Source organism: Patella vulgata, chromosome 9 (genome assembly GCF_932274485.2).
Source record: "Patella vulgata chromosome 9, xgPatVulg1.2, whole genome shotgun sequence".
Taxonomy (NCBI): Eukaryota; Metazoa; Mollusca; class Gastropoda; family Patellidae; genus Patella; species Patella vulgata.
Window position 1 is genome coordinate 2,305,460 of NC_065887.2, and position 18,876 is coordinate 2,324,335.

At 36.5% G+C, this 18,876-nt stretch overlaps 1 protein-coding gene and 1 long non-coding RNA gene across 2 annotated transcripts; one reads left to right on the forward strand and one right to left on the reverse strand.

Moving 5' to 3' along the window:
• The first annotated feature begins 518 nt into the window (after positions 1-518).
• Positions 519-2,637, forward strand: LOC126832492 (uncharacterized). The gene is made up of 4 exons (XM_056103231.1): positions 519-523; positions 1,449-1,796; positions 1,953-2,012; positions 2,217-2,637. The coding sequence occupies exons 1-4, from the start codon at positions 519-521 to the stop codon at positions 2,635-2,637; spliced, it is 834 nt and encodes a 277-aa protein (XP_055959206.1).
• Positions 2,638-17,215: 14,578 nt separating this feature from the next.
• Positions 17,216-18,867, reverse strand: LOC130014388 (uncharacterized). The gene is made up of 3 exons (XR_008789387.1): positions 18,786-18,867; positions 17,577-17,744; positions 17,216-17,324 (listed from the first exon to the last, which is right to left on the reverse strand). It is a non-coding gene; the product is annotated as an uncharacterized LOC130014388 (long non-coding RNA).
• Positions 18,868-18,876: the final 9 nt, after the last annotated feature.

Sequence of the window (18,876 nt, forward strand, 5' to 3'; positions counted from 1 at the left end):
CCGTGGGAAGAAACTGGAGGACCCGGGAAAAAAGCACAAGGTTGTACAGGCGACCCTAATCCTTGCCCCGTACAAACTGGGGTGTTGAATGACATGCTCAATGAGAGGCAGATCTTATGATACAGAGTACATCATTCTGCTATCCAACCCCCTCCCACCCCGCACCATTCTGCTATCCAACCCCCTCCCACCCCCCACCAAGAAGGAGAAAAAATTGACACTTTTTAACATAAACTTGTACAGCATTGGTTCTTCTTCTGTATGAGGGGCTTGATTAGAGTCTATGGTGAACTCTGCCTTACAGAGAAATTATGACTAGATAAAAATTGCGTTGCCTAGTAAGGCATATACACCCACCAGCAATCATTTGATGGATGACTGTCAAGTTTTCAGGGTAAAGGGCAATAAATATGCATGAAATGAAATGGGGTTTAACGTCCTACTGTTTTGCTCCGACTTGGCTAATGAAGATGGGCATACGCCATACAGTGTGCTATGAGGGAAATTTTGAACTATGCATGAAGTTGGTGGGCAGATTTGGCCAAGTTCATCTTTATGATTCGTCCTTGGGACTAGCTAAACAAATCAAGTACAAATTTGAAAAGAATATCTACAACAATTTGATCTTCTGAGTATTTATAAGGTTTTTGACAACAGGAGCCGTAACTCTGTGACAAACTGTTTTGTGGATGCTGAAATCGGATAGGCTATGGCTACTCCTACGCATTAGTCACATTTAAATGAAAAATCTCAAAATCACTAACATGTAGATCATAAAGACTTGTTGATAAACTACCCACACGATGCCAAACCTAAAATAGAATCAATTATGTATAAATATAATAAAAATGGACGTACCATGTTATTTCTGGTGTAGGATAAGCACACACTCTGCAATCAAATCGGGCCAATCGACCTTCTTCAATATCACAGTCCTTCATTTTTTCTAAGACAAGTGGTGGTGTATTTTCTCGTTTCTCTTCAGGTATGTATGAAATATCCCCTTGGACTGGTTCTTTAAGCTCTTCTGCCTTAGGTTCAGGTTCTTCTTTGAGTTCAGGTTCTTCCTTTAGTTCAGGTTCTTCCTTTAGTTTGAGCTCATCTGATTTAGGTTCTTCTGTCGGTTTGTATTCTTCTTCCTTGACTTCTGGTTTGGTTTCCCCTTCCTCAAGTTTAGGTTCCTCTAATTTAGTGTCTTCTTCTTTCTTGGGTTGAGCCTTTTCAGCCTTTAGTTTAGCCTCTTCTTCTGCTTTGAGTTTAGCTTCTTCTTCTGCCTTAAGTTTAGCTTCTTCTTCTTTCTTAAGTTTTGCTTTTTCTTCTGCCTTAAGTTTAGCTTCTTCTTCTTTCTTAAGATTCGCTTCTTCTTCTGCCTTAAGTTTAGCTTCTTTTTCTTTCTTAAGTTTAGCTTCTTCTTCTGCTCTATGTTTAGCTTCTGCTTCTGCTTTAAGCTTGGCTTCTTCTTCTGCTCTACGTTTAGATTCTTCTTCTGCCTTAAGCTTGGCTTCTTCTTCTTCTGCTTTACGTTTAGCTTCTTCTTCTGCCTTAAGCTTGGCTTCTTCTTTTGCCTTAAGCTTGGCTTCTTCTTCTGCCTTAAGTTTGGCTTCTTCTTCTGCCTTACGTTTTGCTTCCTTTTCTGCTTTTTGCTTAGCTTCTTCTTCTGCTTTTTGCTTAGCTTCTTCTGCCTTACGTTTGGCTTCTTCTTCTGCCTTACGTTTAGCTTCTTCTTCTGCTTTAAGCTTAGCTTCTTCTTCTAGTTTACGTTTGGCTTCTTCTTCTGCCTTAAGCTTGGCTTCTTCTTCTGCCTTAAGCTTGGCTTCTTCTTCTGCTTTACGTTTGGCTTCTTCTTCTGCTTTTAGCTTAGCTTCTTCTTCTGCTTTACGCTTGGCTTCTTCTTTTGCCTTAAGTTTGGCTTCTTCTTCTGCTTTACGCTTGGCTTCTTCTTCTGCCTTAAGCTTGGCTTCTTCTTCTGCTTTACACTTGGCTTCTTCTTCTGCCTTAAGCTTGGCTTCTTCTTCTGCCTTAAGCTTGGCTTCTTCTTCTGCCTTACGTTTGGCTTCTTCTTCTGCTTTACGCTTGGCTTCTTCTTCTGCCTTAAGTTTGGCTTCTTCTTCTGCTTTACGCTTGACTTCTTCTTCTGCCTTAAGTTTGGCTTCTTCTTCTGCCTTAAGCTTGGCTTCTTCTTCTGCCTTACGTTTGGCTTCTTCTTCTGCTTTAAGCTTGGCTTCTTCTTCTGCCTTACGATTGGCTTCTTCTTCTGCCTTAAGATTGGCTTCTTCTTCTGCCTTAAGCTTGGCTTCTTCTTCTGCCTTACGTTTGGCTTCTTCTTCTGCTTTAAGCTTGGCTTCTTCTTCTGCCTTACGTTTGGCTTCTTCTTCTGCTTTAAGCTTGGCTTCTTCTTCTGCCTTACGATTGGCTTCTTCTTCTGCCTTAAGATTGGCTTCTTCTTCTGCTTTACGTTTGGCTTCTTCGTCTGTGTCAGGAACCGGTGTAGTTTCCTTTACAGACTGGTCTTGTTCTTCCTCCTGTGGTGTTGGTGTTGTTTCACGATCAAACTCAGCTGATTCTCCTACATCTGAAGAAGAAAATATTTTAAATATTTTAATATTTGGTTATTTTGTTACAACAATTTGTCGCTAAGAAGTTTTTAAAAGAAGATCTCCATCATGCTGACATGTAAAGCACATTTAATAAAGACAAATAAATCAGTCATCACAATATCAGCCCGAATAAAACACAGAAATGTTTACTGAATAAAACATAACTCATGGTAGCTACTAGATACAACATAACTCATGATGGCTACATGGTACTCAATACAACATAACTCATGTTGGCTTCTAGACACAACATAACTCATGGTGGTTACATGGTACTGAATACAATGTAGCTCATGGTAGCTTCTAGATAGAACATAACTCATGGTGGCTACATGGTACTGAATACAACATAACTCATGGTGGCTACTAGATATAACATAATTCATGGTGGCTACTAGATATAACAGAACTCATGGTGGCTACTAGATATAACAGAACTCATGGTGGCTACTAGATATAACAGAACTCATGGTGGCTACTAGATGGATGCAAGATACCTCATAAGGTACAGGCCACATAACTCATGGTGGTTGCAAAGTACTGGATACTTGGCCGGATTATTTTATAATTAAATTATTTTTATTATGTGGTATATATGTCTGTGCCAAATGTATATATCTATCTACCATACTAACATACAAATTGTATTTGTGTGAGTGTGACGGACATTGACCAGATAATGCCCCCAGAGTGACCACTGACCGCCGCAATGTATGGAATACATCACAGATAAGGATGACCATAAAGTATCGAATAGTAAACATTGAACCTAATGTCTGATAAACATTCTCTGCCCAGTGCACCACACCAGTGCTGTTCTGATTGTATCCATGTACCAACCACTATGGTGTAAATATAGAACCAGACATTCCAGACTAATAGAAGCACTCGAGATATACCATCTTTATTACCACTAAAATAGATTCTACACCCAACATCACATATATATAACCTATTCACCAGCTCTTACTCACTGTCAGAGAGAGAGAGAGAGAGAGAGAGAGAGTTTATTGTCCCACTAGACACAAACTAGGTAATTTCTGGACTAACAAAAGGTTCAATTTTATTCCAATAATTTGCTTGCACGTAGGGGTCTTTAGCAGTGGGAGGAAACTGGGAAAAACCCCACAAAGTTGAATAGGTGGGTACAAACTGGGAATCAAAGCCATACCAGTTGACTTAATGACAGACCTTATGATGCAATGTGCTAACCATTCGTCCACCAAACCCCACAGAATAGTGTATAATACCGGCAATACTATATACCGGAAAACACCGGAAAACACCATTTTATACTGAATACCGGAAAACACCGGAAAAACACTAAATACCGGAAAGCACAATAAATACCAGAAACTACCCTAAATAGGTAACCCGGAGACTGGCACCCTAAATAGGTAACCGGGAGCCTGTTTTCCGGTATTTAGTGTGTTTTCCGGTATTTAGTGTTTTTCCGGTGTTTTCCGGTATTCAGTATAACATGGTGTTTTCCAGTGTTTTCCGGTTGTTTTCCCATTGTTTTCCAGTATATAGTATAGCCTGTATAATACTAGTGGAAAGGGTTTTAAATCTTGTGCAAGAGAGGAATGGGGTTTAACATCCATTATCTACCGGTAGATCATTTCAGGACTAACATGTAGTCAATCTTTATTCAACTATAATTCTACAACCCTTGATATATTAACAGACAGATAAATATAGTAAATTACAACCATATGTTCAATCACTCCAGAATACAAGATGACAGAACAGACCATAATTTACACTCCATAAATGCAAGCACTAATTATAATAGTAAAACATATACGAGAACATGTTAGCAATATGTTTCATATATCAGTAAACCAATTACCACCAAATCTCATTTTATAGCCAACAGAATTATTTAATTATAAAAACTTGGAGATACAAAACAGATAGCCTACAATAAATATTCACTCTGGATAGAAGAACTGGGTAGATATAAATACAGATAAATTATGGAATTCTGGCCAACAAGACATATGATATAAGTACAAGAAGTTGTTCATATGGCACAGATAAAGACAGGTTGCCAGGCAATGAATCATATGCCCACAGCAACTAAAATGTCTAAGCTGTCAACAAGGGTTGTCACATATTTTTATCTATTGTCAGTAATGAAAACATTTACAACACACTAAAATCTGTTAACGAGTAACAACCCATGAAGTAATTATCAGAAATCAATAGATAACACTGTGTATAAATTTATATTAATTTTAGCCTCTAGCATGTCCACTAGAATTCTCAAATAATCAAGGGCCATAACTGTGGCAGTAATTATCTGAAATCAATAAGTTTCTTTGTCTCATATCCTTAAACACTGTGTATTAATTTAGCAATCAGATATTAACTTTAGCCTCTTAGAGTGTCCACAAGAAATTGTGGATGTCAGACAGACGGACCGACGGGGGTGATGACAGTATACGACCACATTTCAAGGTGGGCATATAAAAAGGATTAGGTTCAGAATTTTGCCCAAGGTGTGAAGATGAGAAACTGTACAGCAAATTGGTGAAAGGCAAAAAATCATATTCATAACCTACTGATATTTAATAATTAATTAAGCAGAACTGCCACCATATGTTGTATGAAAACTTGTTGGTATAATATCAACTGTAGTGTGCCAAACATATCACAACATGGTAAAATCAAATATCATATTACTGAGAAAAATATACACCTCAAAACTAAAGGTAGCATATCTACCTTATAATTCATGATTTCAAATCAATAAGTAACCTTCTTAATCATTCATGATTCCAAATCTTCAAATAGCCTACCTCATAATTTCTAATTCAATATTCACAATAAACACCAGCACCAAATCTTCAGATACCCTTCCTGATAATTCATGATTCCATATTAAAAACATTGATAAAAGACTACTATATAATCAGGTATGTTTGACGTTTAGAAATCAAATAGGGTTTTACATCCTGCTGTTCTGCATCGACTGGGCTAATGAAGATGGAGTTAATTGTTCAATGTTAAAATGGATGCCAAATGTGTAATGGTGTTATTAGTGCAGGAGGACCACACTACACACAAACGAAACCAATAAGACAAATCTGCTGACAAGACACAAACTAAAAAATGCCATTTCACGAAATAAAATCAAATCAATTGAATGAATCCAGTGGCCATGGAGGACAGGGAGAAAACCCAATTGTACAGGCGACCCTACTCTTTGTCACATACAAGCGGGGAATCAAAACCACTCCACTTGACTCAATGACAGACCTTATGCATAATGCACACATGTTATACTGTTCAGCCACATTGTCCCACAAAACTTATATATAAACACAAACATAGCACATCTTAACACAAGACTTGTAGTAGAAGTTGTAAGATGAGTATAATAACTTATACTAATTTCTAGATCTCTGCACAAAGCCAACCTTACATATATACAACACTTAAAATAAGGCAACAGTCAGTACCTTTATAATTTATGATTTGATATTCCAGGTGAAGTAGAAACCTTGTCAGATGTATACAATAACTTAATACATGTATTATTATAATAAGGTCCATGCTTATAGCTGTATTTCTATGTTCTTTACATATACAACACAGTTAAAATAAAACAAAACTACCAGTACCTTAAATTAATAATTTAGTAGGCCTACCTTATAATTTATGATTTGATATTCCGAGAGAAGAAAATGAATAAACATTTCACATGATAGAATCCTAAACATAAGTCAAGAAGTTGTGTGGGAAGATAGAAAGCCTCCAACTTGTAGATGGAGTGTGCCAAGTACTGATTAGTTTCAAGTGTCAAGTTACATGTATGTAGAAGTTTAGATAGTAAATACAGACTGATGCCAGCCAGTCATCCCATCATCATGGTCCAGTTATATATAGACAACATCTGGTATTACCCAGTAGCCATATAGTCTATTAATGTATAGAGAATAATAGGATTTAACATTCACTCGACACAAACTAGGTCATTTCGGTACTAACACATGGTTCAATTTTATTTCAATAATTCACTTGCGCATAGGGGTCTTTAGCAGTGGGAGGACCCAGAGAAAACCCAAGAGGTTGAACAGGCGACCCTACTCCTTGTCACGTACAACCAGCTAGGGAATCAAAACCACGCCAGCTGAATCAATGATACAGCGCGCACCTGCTATTCATTCGGCCATCGAACCCACCCTTTAATGTAGTAGAACTTCGCAGTTCTATAGAAGGGGTCGTGTGAATTAATACAAAAATATGCTCTAATGAGCAAGACACGGTCTTCTAGTGATTACGTAGACTAACATCCCGTGTGGATTAATATAGGATAACTTTATAACCAGAAATTGAAGGAGGGGGTGTGGATTAATATAGGATAACTTTATAACCAAAAATTGAGGGAGGGGTGGGGCTAAATCACTAATCAACTTATTATTGGTCCAAATTAATACAAATCCATGGTCTGATGAGCAATATTAAGGTCTTCTACAGATAATTTACTATTTTGAGTCCGCCAGAATTTCCTCCTATGATGGACTATACCACTGTTCTTAAAAAAATTACTTTATTTTTGTCCAAGATCACAAGCCCTTATTACATTTGAAATCGCATTTGAAAACTCTTTTTACTTTGTTATTGTTAAGCTCTCATATTATCAATTTAGTTAAAGATGCGCTATTTAAATGTATTATTAATAAATAATAGGTCCAAACAAGTACCAAAACTATAGACCATATTAAACTACTATAGTATAAATAATAGGTCCAAACAAGTACCAAAACTATAGACCATATTAAACTACTATAGTATAAATAATAGGTCCAAATGAGTACCAAAACTATAGACCATACAAACTACAAAGTCATTAACATAATCAACCAATTCACTACTAATCAGATTACGATCTAAACAACATCTTTCAGTTCTTGTTTTCGTTAAATTTAATTCAAGAAAATGACTGTTAGCCAGTGGCCTTATTGAGGCTTAATTGACGTAGTTGCATAGAAAATTTACATTAAATTAAAAATTGAAACCGTGTATATAACCAATCTGATTAAAACACAGATCCAATTTCGTTTCGTTTTTTATAGTTCAAACTTTCATTTTACTTGTCTTTACTACACTAGAATCTGGAAGAGTTGTTATATAACAGGCGTTCTTGTTGATGTGAGGAACTATAGCCAACGAAACGGTCTGTTACACGTACGGCGAGTTCTTGGCATGCTCTGCACGGAACTGTGCGGGGTAAAACTCTAGAAACATCAACGCCAATTGATTAATGAATGTCTGACATCGTAGGGTCAAAAGTCACTCGTACAACCCCTGACGCAACCTCCCAGTACAACTGGTCAGATCTACATGTAGTGTAGGCTATCGAAAGTTTAAAAAAAAACCAAAAGGAAATATAGATCTGTATTATAATCAGATAGTAAAGATCACCAACACGATAGTGTTTCTCTACTTAAATATATGCTGTAAAATATGGTCTAATGAATTTAACAACCGCATGGTCGACATGCACTACATTCATGTTCATGTATCGGCAATGTTAATGTAAATAACATCATTCCCATCATTCATATAGCATGTTACAGAGTTCAACAAAGGTCAAATTCTACTTTCAGTTTTTCTACATACGTCTAAAAGAAATATACAGGAGAACCAAACTAAACCCAAAACATAACCGATGAGAAAAACCTCTGGACAAGACAAACTACACAGACATTGCAAGAAATAAACAACAAAATATCCCTTACCCAACCACAATTAAAATAACACATACGTACAGATGTATGATTAATTTAAAGTTGGGTGGAGCAGTATAAAATGGAATGACAAATATTTTGTTGTTTTGGTGGTGAAACAATCATCATATTATAGATATGATGGGTTCCTCTTACATCCATGCCAATGTGCATATGGTACAAACATAAACCTCAATTTTTTGTCCCATCCAAATTACTCAGATCAAAGAAAACATTTTTTCCAGACCCTCCAACCTGCGCCACTGACAAGGGCTAAACTCACCGAATAATCCCTATGTGTATACAAACATAGACCTCTATTTGTTTGTCCCATCCGAATGACTCAGATCGACGAGAGCATGTCAGTCTTGCTGCAACGTCTTACTCACTGTGGCTCCCTTCCAAATAATGGGGTGGCCTAATCTAATAGTAAGTGCAGGTGGACTGCACCACACACAATTACACAAAACAAATCTCTAGAAAAGACACAATACGCAGAAATCACAAACAAACCTACATATCAGATTAAGTGAATGGATCCGGGGACTAGACGTAAGTGTCCACTCCGCTGCAAGTCCCAGCTAGGCCTGTAGTCATGGAGACTTTACTCAAAAATGAAAACTAACAATAAGGAGGAATATATCCCCCAAAAAACATTGTGTAATACTAATGCTATATGCCACATGAAATATGAATAGAAGATGGTATAAAAATGATTGCTTACCTTCTAACACCAAGAGATCAGCGGAACAAATGATAGTTGCATTTTTATTTGTAGCTTTAACTGAATACTGTCCGGCTTGCGATTTATCGATATTCTCAAGGTGTAGAGTGGTTGTCTCCCCCTCAGTAACGATAGTACAAGTGTCTGATTCCTCGACGATTTCGTTATCTTTCTGCCAGACGACTGTAGGTAACGGAAGACCACCAACTATACACTCTAGTTTAACAGCACTACCCTCTATAAAAAAATATAAACACAGGTTTTCAAAATTTCAATATCTTTCATCCACAATAAATAAACAAATCAGGAATGGGCTGAGAAGGAGTCCTGCAAGTACGGTAGGCCTCCAGGAGTCCTGATAGAAATGAACGGTTTTACATAGTTTTGGGGGGTCATTTTAGTCTTAAATTTATGTTATTTACAACAAGATTGCCAAATGCTGAATTTGTACATAAGCTAGAAATATACACAAGAAAGCACAATTTACATTAGCATGTTACATTTTTAGTACACATGAAGTGTGTGGTAGTGTATACAATACAGTCTTTTTAAACATTATCAATGTTGTGACATTATCCCTATGATGTGTTCTGTGTTGTGACATTATCCCCATGTTTTGTGCCATGTTGTGACATTATCCCCATGTTGTGTGCTGTGTTGTAACATTATCCCCATGATGTGACCTTGTTGTGACATTATCCCCATGATGTGACCTTGTTGTGAAATTATCAAAATGAAGTGTCAGAAATGTGATATTTGAATTCAGTCTGTTTATGATATATTTGGCAAAGTGTTAGTTGATTTAATATCAACACCTACCCACAAACACAACATATGTTTGCAGTTCTGCTTCATTAATTATGAAATATCAGTAGTTTATTTATATGATTTTTTGCCTTTAAATTAATTTATCATCGTCTCGGAGCCGCACAGTACAGAGTACAGACCGGTCAAATTCTCACTTGGGCCGGCCGTACAGTACAAACGGTCATATTCTCACTTGGGGCCATACAGTACAGACCAGTTTAATCTCACTCATGGGCGTGGATTTAGGGGGGAATAGAATCGAAAGGGGGGGATGAATAGGTCTCTTTCCCCCCCATGATTTTGATCGCCAGGACAGATTTTCAGGTTTATATCCACATGAATGTCCTGTTCTGAAGGCTATCTAACCACTGCCTTAATTGGGTCTCGCCACAGTAATTCATCTTCACGATATCTTCCTCCTTAATTGTAGATAGTCAATTTTACCATATCGTCATCATACTACTCCTAGTTACAGCTTTCATCGAAATTAACACTGGTAAACTGTTCGTAATTATTATTTTGGTTTGGTAATGAAAGGTTCCAGGGTTCGTCCGTCCACCCCAAAAGTTATGACAAATCCACGCCCTTGATCTCACTTGAGACCATACACTACAGATCGTTCGAATGAAACACACAATTTGTTAGTGGTAGTTACTATGAAAGTTACCGAGGTGTTCGGATAAGACGAAACAAAGATCTCCCCCATGTACACACTGGAGTGAATTCAAAAGATCTCTGAACAGTTTAAATTAAATGGTGTGTTTCTGAAATAACATCATTCCAATGATATGTTCTTGTGATATTTATCCCAACTAATTGTTCCTGTTCCTGTTAAAATGTTAAACCTGGTTCCATCCCCACAACGTGTTCATCTCCGGAGATCATTTTCATATATCCTCCTCATTATTTGTTCTTACTGTGATAATATAAGTCTACTGTGATAATATAAGTCTACGTACTAAGACAGAGAATTTGGCATGGAGAGAAGTCTTCCTAGCTACCATTTTAAACATTTAACTTCAACCAAAACAATTAAAAGAATCAGAGAGAATTTGGCATGGAAAGAAGCTTTTTTGGCTACCATTTCAATATTTTCGAAGGATCGTATTTATATTGCTAACATTTAAACCGAATCTTAAACCAAAAGAACCATGGGTATAATTGCCAGGTATGATAATTTGAGGGGGTGGGTGGATAAATGGTTTAACGTTTACATTAGATCACAAGGTCTGTCATTGAATGAAGTGAGGTTGTGTCGATTCCCTGTATGTACATGACAAGGAGAAGAGTGACCTTGTCCAACCTTGCAGGTTTTCTCCAGGTCGTCCGATTTCCTCTGACAGCTATATACCCTTACGTGCAAGTATTTTAATTAAAATAAAATTAAACCATTAGTATGTGTTGAGTGTACGTTAAAGCCCAATTCTCTCTCTCTCTTTCTTTCTATAATAATTTGAGAAACATTCTTATTATTCTAAGATTCTGGGATGGTACACAACTGATTAAACATATTTTAGTGAGAATACGTGAACGTTATTAACCGTCATGAAGGATAAGACCATGTTAACACCGATATATCAGAATCTAATTTTATACTAAATGATTAAATCTTAAAGTATCTCAGACTCTCTTCAAAACATCAGCTTCCTACATATTGTTAACTTGGAACCATGCCATTGAAATTCCTTCTGCTAAAAATATAACAGGATAACAGTGTTTAACAGGTGGTGAACGACGTTTTCAAATATTCTACTGTTGTAAATATCTCTGAATAATATTTGCAAGAAATTGATCAGAAAGAGAGAGAGAGAGAGATAGAGAGAGAAAGAGAGAGGGGGGGTTTAACATCTACTCAACACAAACTAGGTCATTTCGGGACTAACATATGGTTTAATTTTATTTCTATAATTCGCTTGCGGGTAGAGGTCTTTAGCAGTGGGAGGAAACCAGAGGAAAACGGAGAAAATCCATGAGATTGGACAGGTGACCCTACTTCTTGTTACGTACAACCGGGGAATAGAAACTACACCATTTGACTCAATGACAGACCTTATGATACAGCGCGCATGTGCTAACCATTCGGCCATCCAACCCCCCGAAATTGATCAGAAACAATGACAACTGTTATCTGTCAAATATATGTAAGGTCACTGATTACCATTTGAGAGATTCTGAATCCTTGCAGACCACAATATTGTGAAAGTTGAATTTCTCGAAAATGGAATATGAGTCCAACAATAGTTCAATTCTCTTCAGTATCTATAAACTTTTCAAATATTCATCAAATAAATCAAAATATCCTGGCCTGGATTCAAATGAAATGAAATGAAATGGGCTTTAACGTTAAATGGTTACAAGTTGTCAAGTTTTTATAAATACAGACGAGAATTGAACCAGTTTTGGTCTGACGCTCCATTTACCTATCCAACTTTCACACTATTATAGTTTGCAAAGGATTCAAGATCCTTCTAATGATGTTTAGAGATTTGAAAGGATCGAATATTAAGAAGACCTATTTACGTATTGTATGATTTTTAGAGACTTGAATGGAACAGATATTAAGAAGAATTACAATTTTTGTTATAATTATTGGAGTAAAGATGATATTGGTATTATAAATAAAAGTAAAATGTATTCAATATGTTGTTGGTATGATGCAAGTAGGTCAAACTGATCAGTTCAAACTAACTGGTATTAATCAGGAACACCTGTACACACATATATATATATACCTGTCAGGTAAACAATAGATATACCTGTACATACCTATATATATACCTGACAGATAAACAACAGGTACAACAACATAATAAACAAATCACCTGCCATAAAATACTATAAACTTTAAAATCTCTACTGTCATTAGGTATAAAATATGGGGTTTAATGTCTTACTTTTCGGCCCTAAAGTTCCTGTTTTTGTTACAAAATTGAACACTGTGGATATTTGTCGCAAACTGTTAAGTTAAAAAGTACAATATTCCAGTCAAGACCTCTAGATAATAGACAACAAACATTATGTTTACAATCCAAAAAGGATTATAATCAATAAATCTTATTTGGTTTCGTGCTGCCATGCAGGACCTCAGTTTTTGATTCCAAGATTCTAAGATTACGTCTTCAAGTCTTCAATGTGGGGAGTAATTTTTTTCCACTTTGTCAAAGTAATCAAAAGACATTATCTAGGTACAATATGAATTTTCACACAGTTCGAACAATTAGACCCAATTAATTGTCCGGTGAACCATATGGGTATTATCCATGACAAGTAGATTTAACAACCTTATTTGTTGTCTTTCCATGCCAGGAACTTAATACAGATGAGATAGTAGTTTTTGTCAAGTTAAGAATTCCTTACCACACAAACTCGACAGTTCTGAGCTGTGCTTGTCGCGTCTCCTAACTACCACGACCCTGTACAGTGAAATCACGTCATTAAGACATGTTGTGGGATGGATAGAAATTTGTCTTAATATTAGAGCAGTCTTGGGTTTCCAGGATGCCGATATAATATATCAGAAGACAGTATATTTAGTTGCTGTCCATTCCCCTAACCACCACAAGCTTAGTTTTCGTCCAGTCACCTAACCACTTAACCACAATAATCCTAAACAAATTTATTTACAATGCATTTACACAGAAGAAAGTTCCAAACACATCCCTGTAGACCTACCTTGTTGCCAGTAATGTCTTAATTATTAATCCGAAAAAAAATACACACGACAAAGTATGAGCTAACCACCATAATCCAAAAATTTATGTAAAATGCAATATCACAGACAAAAGTTCCAAAGTAATCCATCTAGACCTACCTTAATTGTTGCCAGTAATGTCTTAATTAATAATCCGAAAAACCACACCACGAAATATTGTGAGTTATTTTTATTATCGCTCCTCCATGTGTTAGCTACAAGAGTGTTAGTTACAAGGCTACACTGACTAGATGATGTATATATAAATACCTGTACTCTAGATTTATAAATAAAATATTTTGGCTATGGGTTGGAGGTGGTAATGAGTCAGAACGGTGATGATAACACTCAGATTGGATTCCACCTACAGATAAACACTGTTCACCATATAAACTACTGTATTAAAGCGAGAGAGAGAGAGAGAGAGAGAGAGAGAGAGTTGAATGTCCATGTGATACAAACTATGTTATTTTGGGACCAACATATTGTTCAATTTTATTTCAATAATTCGCTTGCTCGTAGGGGTCTTAAGCAGTGGGTATTGATGTTATCTTGCCATGAAAATATGGGATAATATCCTCTATTTACGAAATGAAATGGGGTTTAACGTCCTACTGTTCTGCTCCGAACTGGGCTAATGAAGACGGACCCCTCTATTTAAGACCTATATATATATGAGTACACGTATTCTATTGATATGAATGCCATTTGTAATGAACAAAGAAAAAGATATCCTACAAGACAAGGCAGAATTCATTAGTTACGGTCGATACATAAAGATAAAATAACAATAAAAAATGTGTATAATGGACTAAGCATTCAATTTGGATTGTTTACATATTTCAACGAACAAAAGTGAATAGAAGCTATAATAATCTTTTGAAAATTGAAAATAAATCATGTTATATACATTTTTGTCTAGTTCGGGATTCCAGAGAATGGAGTTATATGCCCTTTAAAACACAAGTCAATGCCAAGGAATGTTTTTTCTTATTCACATGGGGGGAAGGGTGGGTGGCCGAATGGTTTTAATGTGTGCGGTCGCTTGGATCCTAAATTCTGTCATTGAATTGACTTTAACTTTGATTTGATTTTAAAGGCCCCCACCCAGATTCACATTTAGTAAAACATGATAAATGTGCACACCAACCATGCTATTGAAAATAGACATGTTATATGTAATGCGGTGTAATTTTATCTGGACAGCTACACTACAGCATACTCTTATATCTATTTCCAACTGGTCAATTTTCAGCCACCTATTCTGGCGAGTCTAGGGTTTGGATGAAAATGTTGGTGGTTGGTGATGTTAGTGGGGGTCTTCCTGTGCCCCAATGTGAAGACTATAAAGTCGCATCTATTCTCTGGGAGTAATGGTCAGCAAAATTGTAACATATGGCGAATAAAATAGAAAATATACACCTTCGAAGATAAGCCCTATTTTCTATGATGTGGGGGGAAGGTAATAATATCGAAATGGTTTTATGCACAGCTCGACACCCTCTATTGGTATAAGAAATAAAATCTCTGTCACCTCTTTTCATTCAATGCGAAATTATTAGTCAAAGTTGGTGAATTTTCCCTATTGTAAATCTCTGATTCTCTATGAAATGGCCAACTACTTTCATTCAGGGTAAGCCAGCTTTCTCTGTTTCTTCACCAAATCATTCGCCCATGCTCACTGGCAGCAGCAGTAAACCTCGAGCAAAACTGGTCTCTTTGAAGAGAATTGATATCCAATTCAAGATGGCCACGCCCGAGACCGCAGAAAATTGAGTTTTCCCTTCATTTTTGGCCATAGAATGTGGTAAATATCCCGGATATGAGCTAGAAAATCACATCATACAATTGAAAGAGTGTACTAAGGATATTAAGGCCCACTTATTGCATAGCAATAAGTGTTGAGAGAACCGAATGAGAGCTGATTTCTTGATCAAGTGAAAATTTTGATCTTAATTCGTCAATTCTAGATGGAAAGGTGATATGTTCTGCCTATCGCTACCGCCTGGGTCTCAAATGGAATATTCCAAAAGGATGTAAACATCCACTGCATGATACCACACCTAAGATGAATCCATAACAAGACCGTGGTGTGTCACATGGAATCAGCTTATTCCTATTGGATCAGGTAAGCGAAATCAAATACAATTCAAAAATAAAGAGGGAAAAAAAGAAGGAAGAAATTGTGTCGTTGAAATATTGATGAAAATCTTGTATGTGTGCTCGACCCCAATCAATTTAGCAGAAAAGAGTTGTGCGGTATACTCAAGTTGACTGAGTTAAGCGATGGACTTCAGATGTCCTCAAACCAGCTGTATTGAGTCTGATATAGCTGTAATACCTTTACTGAAGGCCAGCACTATCGGTTTTTTTTAACTTTGACAGCATTAAAGAATTCTTGTTAATTTTAGAATTTTATTTTTCTGTTTTAGGTATATGCTGCCCATAATAAGGAAATGGACCGTAAAAAGAGTCAGGTTAGTTCTTCAAATAAATAAATACTAGTGAGTACTAGTTTAACAGTTTAAAATCAACTCAATCTAGGTAAAACTGTCATAAAGGGTAAAACTGTCATCTGCTTAATTTATTAAATGTACCTTATTGTGTGATGTACAAATACCAATGTAGCATTGTAATGTTCAGTGTGTCCTGTTACATAAGCAATGTTCAGTGTGTCATGTTCAATATTCAATGTGTTATGTGGAATGTTCAAAATGTGAAATGTACAATGCGTAAAGTTCAATGTATATGTGTAATGTCCAATCTGTAAAATCCAATACATTATGTGTAATGTTCAAAATGTTTAATGTTCAAAATGTTTAATGTTCAAAATGTGTAATGTTCAATGTTTAATGTACAATGCTTAAAGCTCAATCTCTCATGTGTAATGTTCAACATCCCATGTTCAAATCTCAATGAATGTGTCATGTGTTGAGCTCAATAAATATGTCATGTGCAAAACTCAATGAATGTGTCATGTGTAAAGTTTAATGAATGTTTCATGCGAAAAGCTCAATGAATGTGTCACATGTAAAGCTCAATGAATGTGTCATGTGTAAAGCTTGATGAATGTGTCATATGAAAAGCTCGATGAATGTGTCACGTGTAAAGCGCAATGAATGTATCATGTGTAAAGCTCAATGAGTGTTATGTGTAAAGCTCAATGAATGTGTAAAGTTCCATGGATGTGTCATGTGTAAAGTTCCATGGATGTGTCATGTGTAAAGCTCAATGAATGTGCCATGCATAAAGCTCAATGAATGTGCCATGTGTAAAGCTCAATGAATGTGCTGTGTGTAAAGCTCAATGAATGTGTCACGTGTAAAGCTCAATGAATGTGTCATATGAAAAGCTCAATGAATGTGTCATGTGTAAAGCTCAATGAATGTGTCATGTGTAAAGCTCAGTGAATGTGTCACATGAAAAGCTCAATGAATGTGCCATGCATAAAGCTCAATGAATGTGCCATGCATAAAGCTCAATGAATGTGCCATGTGTAAAGCTCAATGAATGTGTCATGTGTAACGCTCAATGAATATGTAACGAGTAAAGCTCAATGAATGTGTAAAGCTCAAAATGTTTTTTGTGGTATATGTAAACTTCAACAATAGAAAGAATAGTTAAATTGTTCTTACCACTACATACAGTTTTCTTTGGTCTCCGTTTAAATATGGGTCGTGATGTTCCATCCTCAAACTCTGGTGCCGTATGATAACTACTGATATCTGTATTATAATCACTGTCATACGATGTTAAAGACTGGTAATCTAAAACAAAATAACACGAAATGAGGTTTAACATCCATGCAGAGGGCTAAGAGGGAAATTTTGCCCGGACAGTGGTGCTACTGCCATGGGTTCTTTTTGTGCATGACCATGTGTACACAGGGCATCAGTTTTTTCGTCCCATCCGAACGACTTTATGTTGTCCCTTGCCAAGCTCACAATTAATTTCCGAGGTCAAAACTGGCATTGAACACCAAGTTGTAACGGGTAAAACTATAGAATATTTGTACCTACCGTCTGATTTAATTGTACGATCTGATTCGGAGCCACTCTGTTGATCAACATCATCAAGTTTACTACTGCTAGCGCTACTCTCAGACTTTTTACGTGGAGTTGAAGGTGGGGGAGGACTAGTTTGTTTCTTGATTCGACGTTCGGCCATAATATCTGTCTCTTTTATACCTAAAATCAACAACAATTATCAGACTGATAAAGCATGTTTCTCTCATATGAGAGAGAGAGAGAGAGAAAGAGAGAGACAGAGAGAGAGATGGGGTTTAACCTACATTTGACACAAACTATGACATTTTGGGACTAACATATGGTTCAATTTTATTTCAATAATTCATTTGCGCGTAGAGTTTTTTAGCAGTTGGAGGAGACTGTATCTCCACGAGGAATCAAATCCACACCACTTGGCTCAATGACAGACCGTATGATGCATTAAGCACTCGACCACCCAACCCCCTCTGAGAGAAAGAGAGAAATGAGGTTGAACATCTTCTCAAAATAAACTGGGTTAGTCAATGGTACTAACATACGACACAATTTTATTTCAAAAGCTCGCTTGCATGTAGGGTTCTTTAGCAGTGGGAGGAAACCAAGGCAGTCTGAAGTTAAATTGTGTTTCATTATTTAGGACTGAAACAAAACTATTATTTCTTCTTCTCAATTTCATATCATCATTGTCTATTTGTCAATTTCATCAATTTGAATATCTTGTATCTAATTCAAGCAAAGAGATGAAGAGTTTTAGTTTGTTATATGTAGTTATTTCCCTTTGATCAGAGATACGTCTCAGATTAACTAAGACTAAGAAATCATAAATTCAGAGAGAAAGAAATGAGGTTTAACGTCCACTCAAAACAATCTAGGTCATTTCGGAATTTCAATAAGTCACTCATGTGTAGGGGTCTTTAGCTTTGGGAGGAAACTGGAGGACCCAGAGAAAACCCACAAGGTTGGACAGGCGACTCTACTCCTTGTCACGTACAAGTGGGGAACTGAAACCATGCCACAGACCTTATGATCCACGTGGACGCATTAACCATTCAGCCACCCAACACCCCCTTTGAAGTTAGGAAAACTGCCCATGATGCTCAAGTTGCCACTCAACAGGACCTCTGAAGATCTCAAAATTAAAATTCTTTGGCAATTTTCGATTTATTCACTCAAGGATCATAAACATTAATGTTTCTTGTTATGCTCACTGTATCTACTCACCCAAATTAACTAAAGCTTCTCTGATATCCCGAACCCAAGCTTGTTTAGCATAAACGCTTCGTGTTTGGAATGTTAATTTCTCCGAAGTTGG

Coding starts and splice junctions, on each gene's coding strand:
- LOC126832492 (XM_056103231.1), top strand. Junction 1,797..1,952: donor GCCTTAAGCTTGGCTTCTTC/TTCTGCCTTAAG, acceptor TTCTGCCTTAAG/CTTGGCTTCTTCTTCTGCTT. Junction 2,013..2,216: donor GCCTTAAGCTTGGCTTCTTC/TTCTGCCTTAAG, acceptor TTCTGCTTTAAG/CTTGGCTTCTTCTTCTGCCT.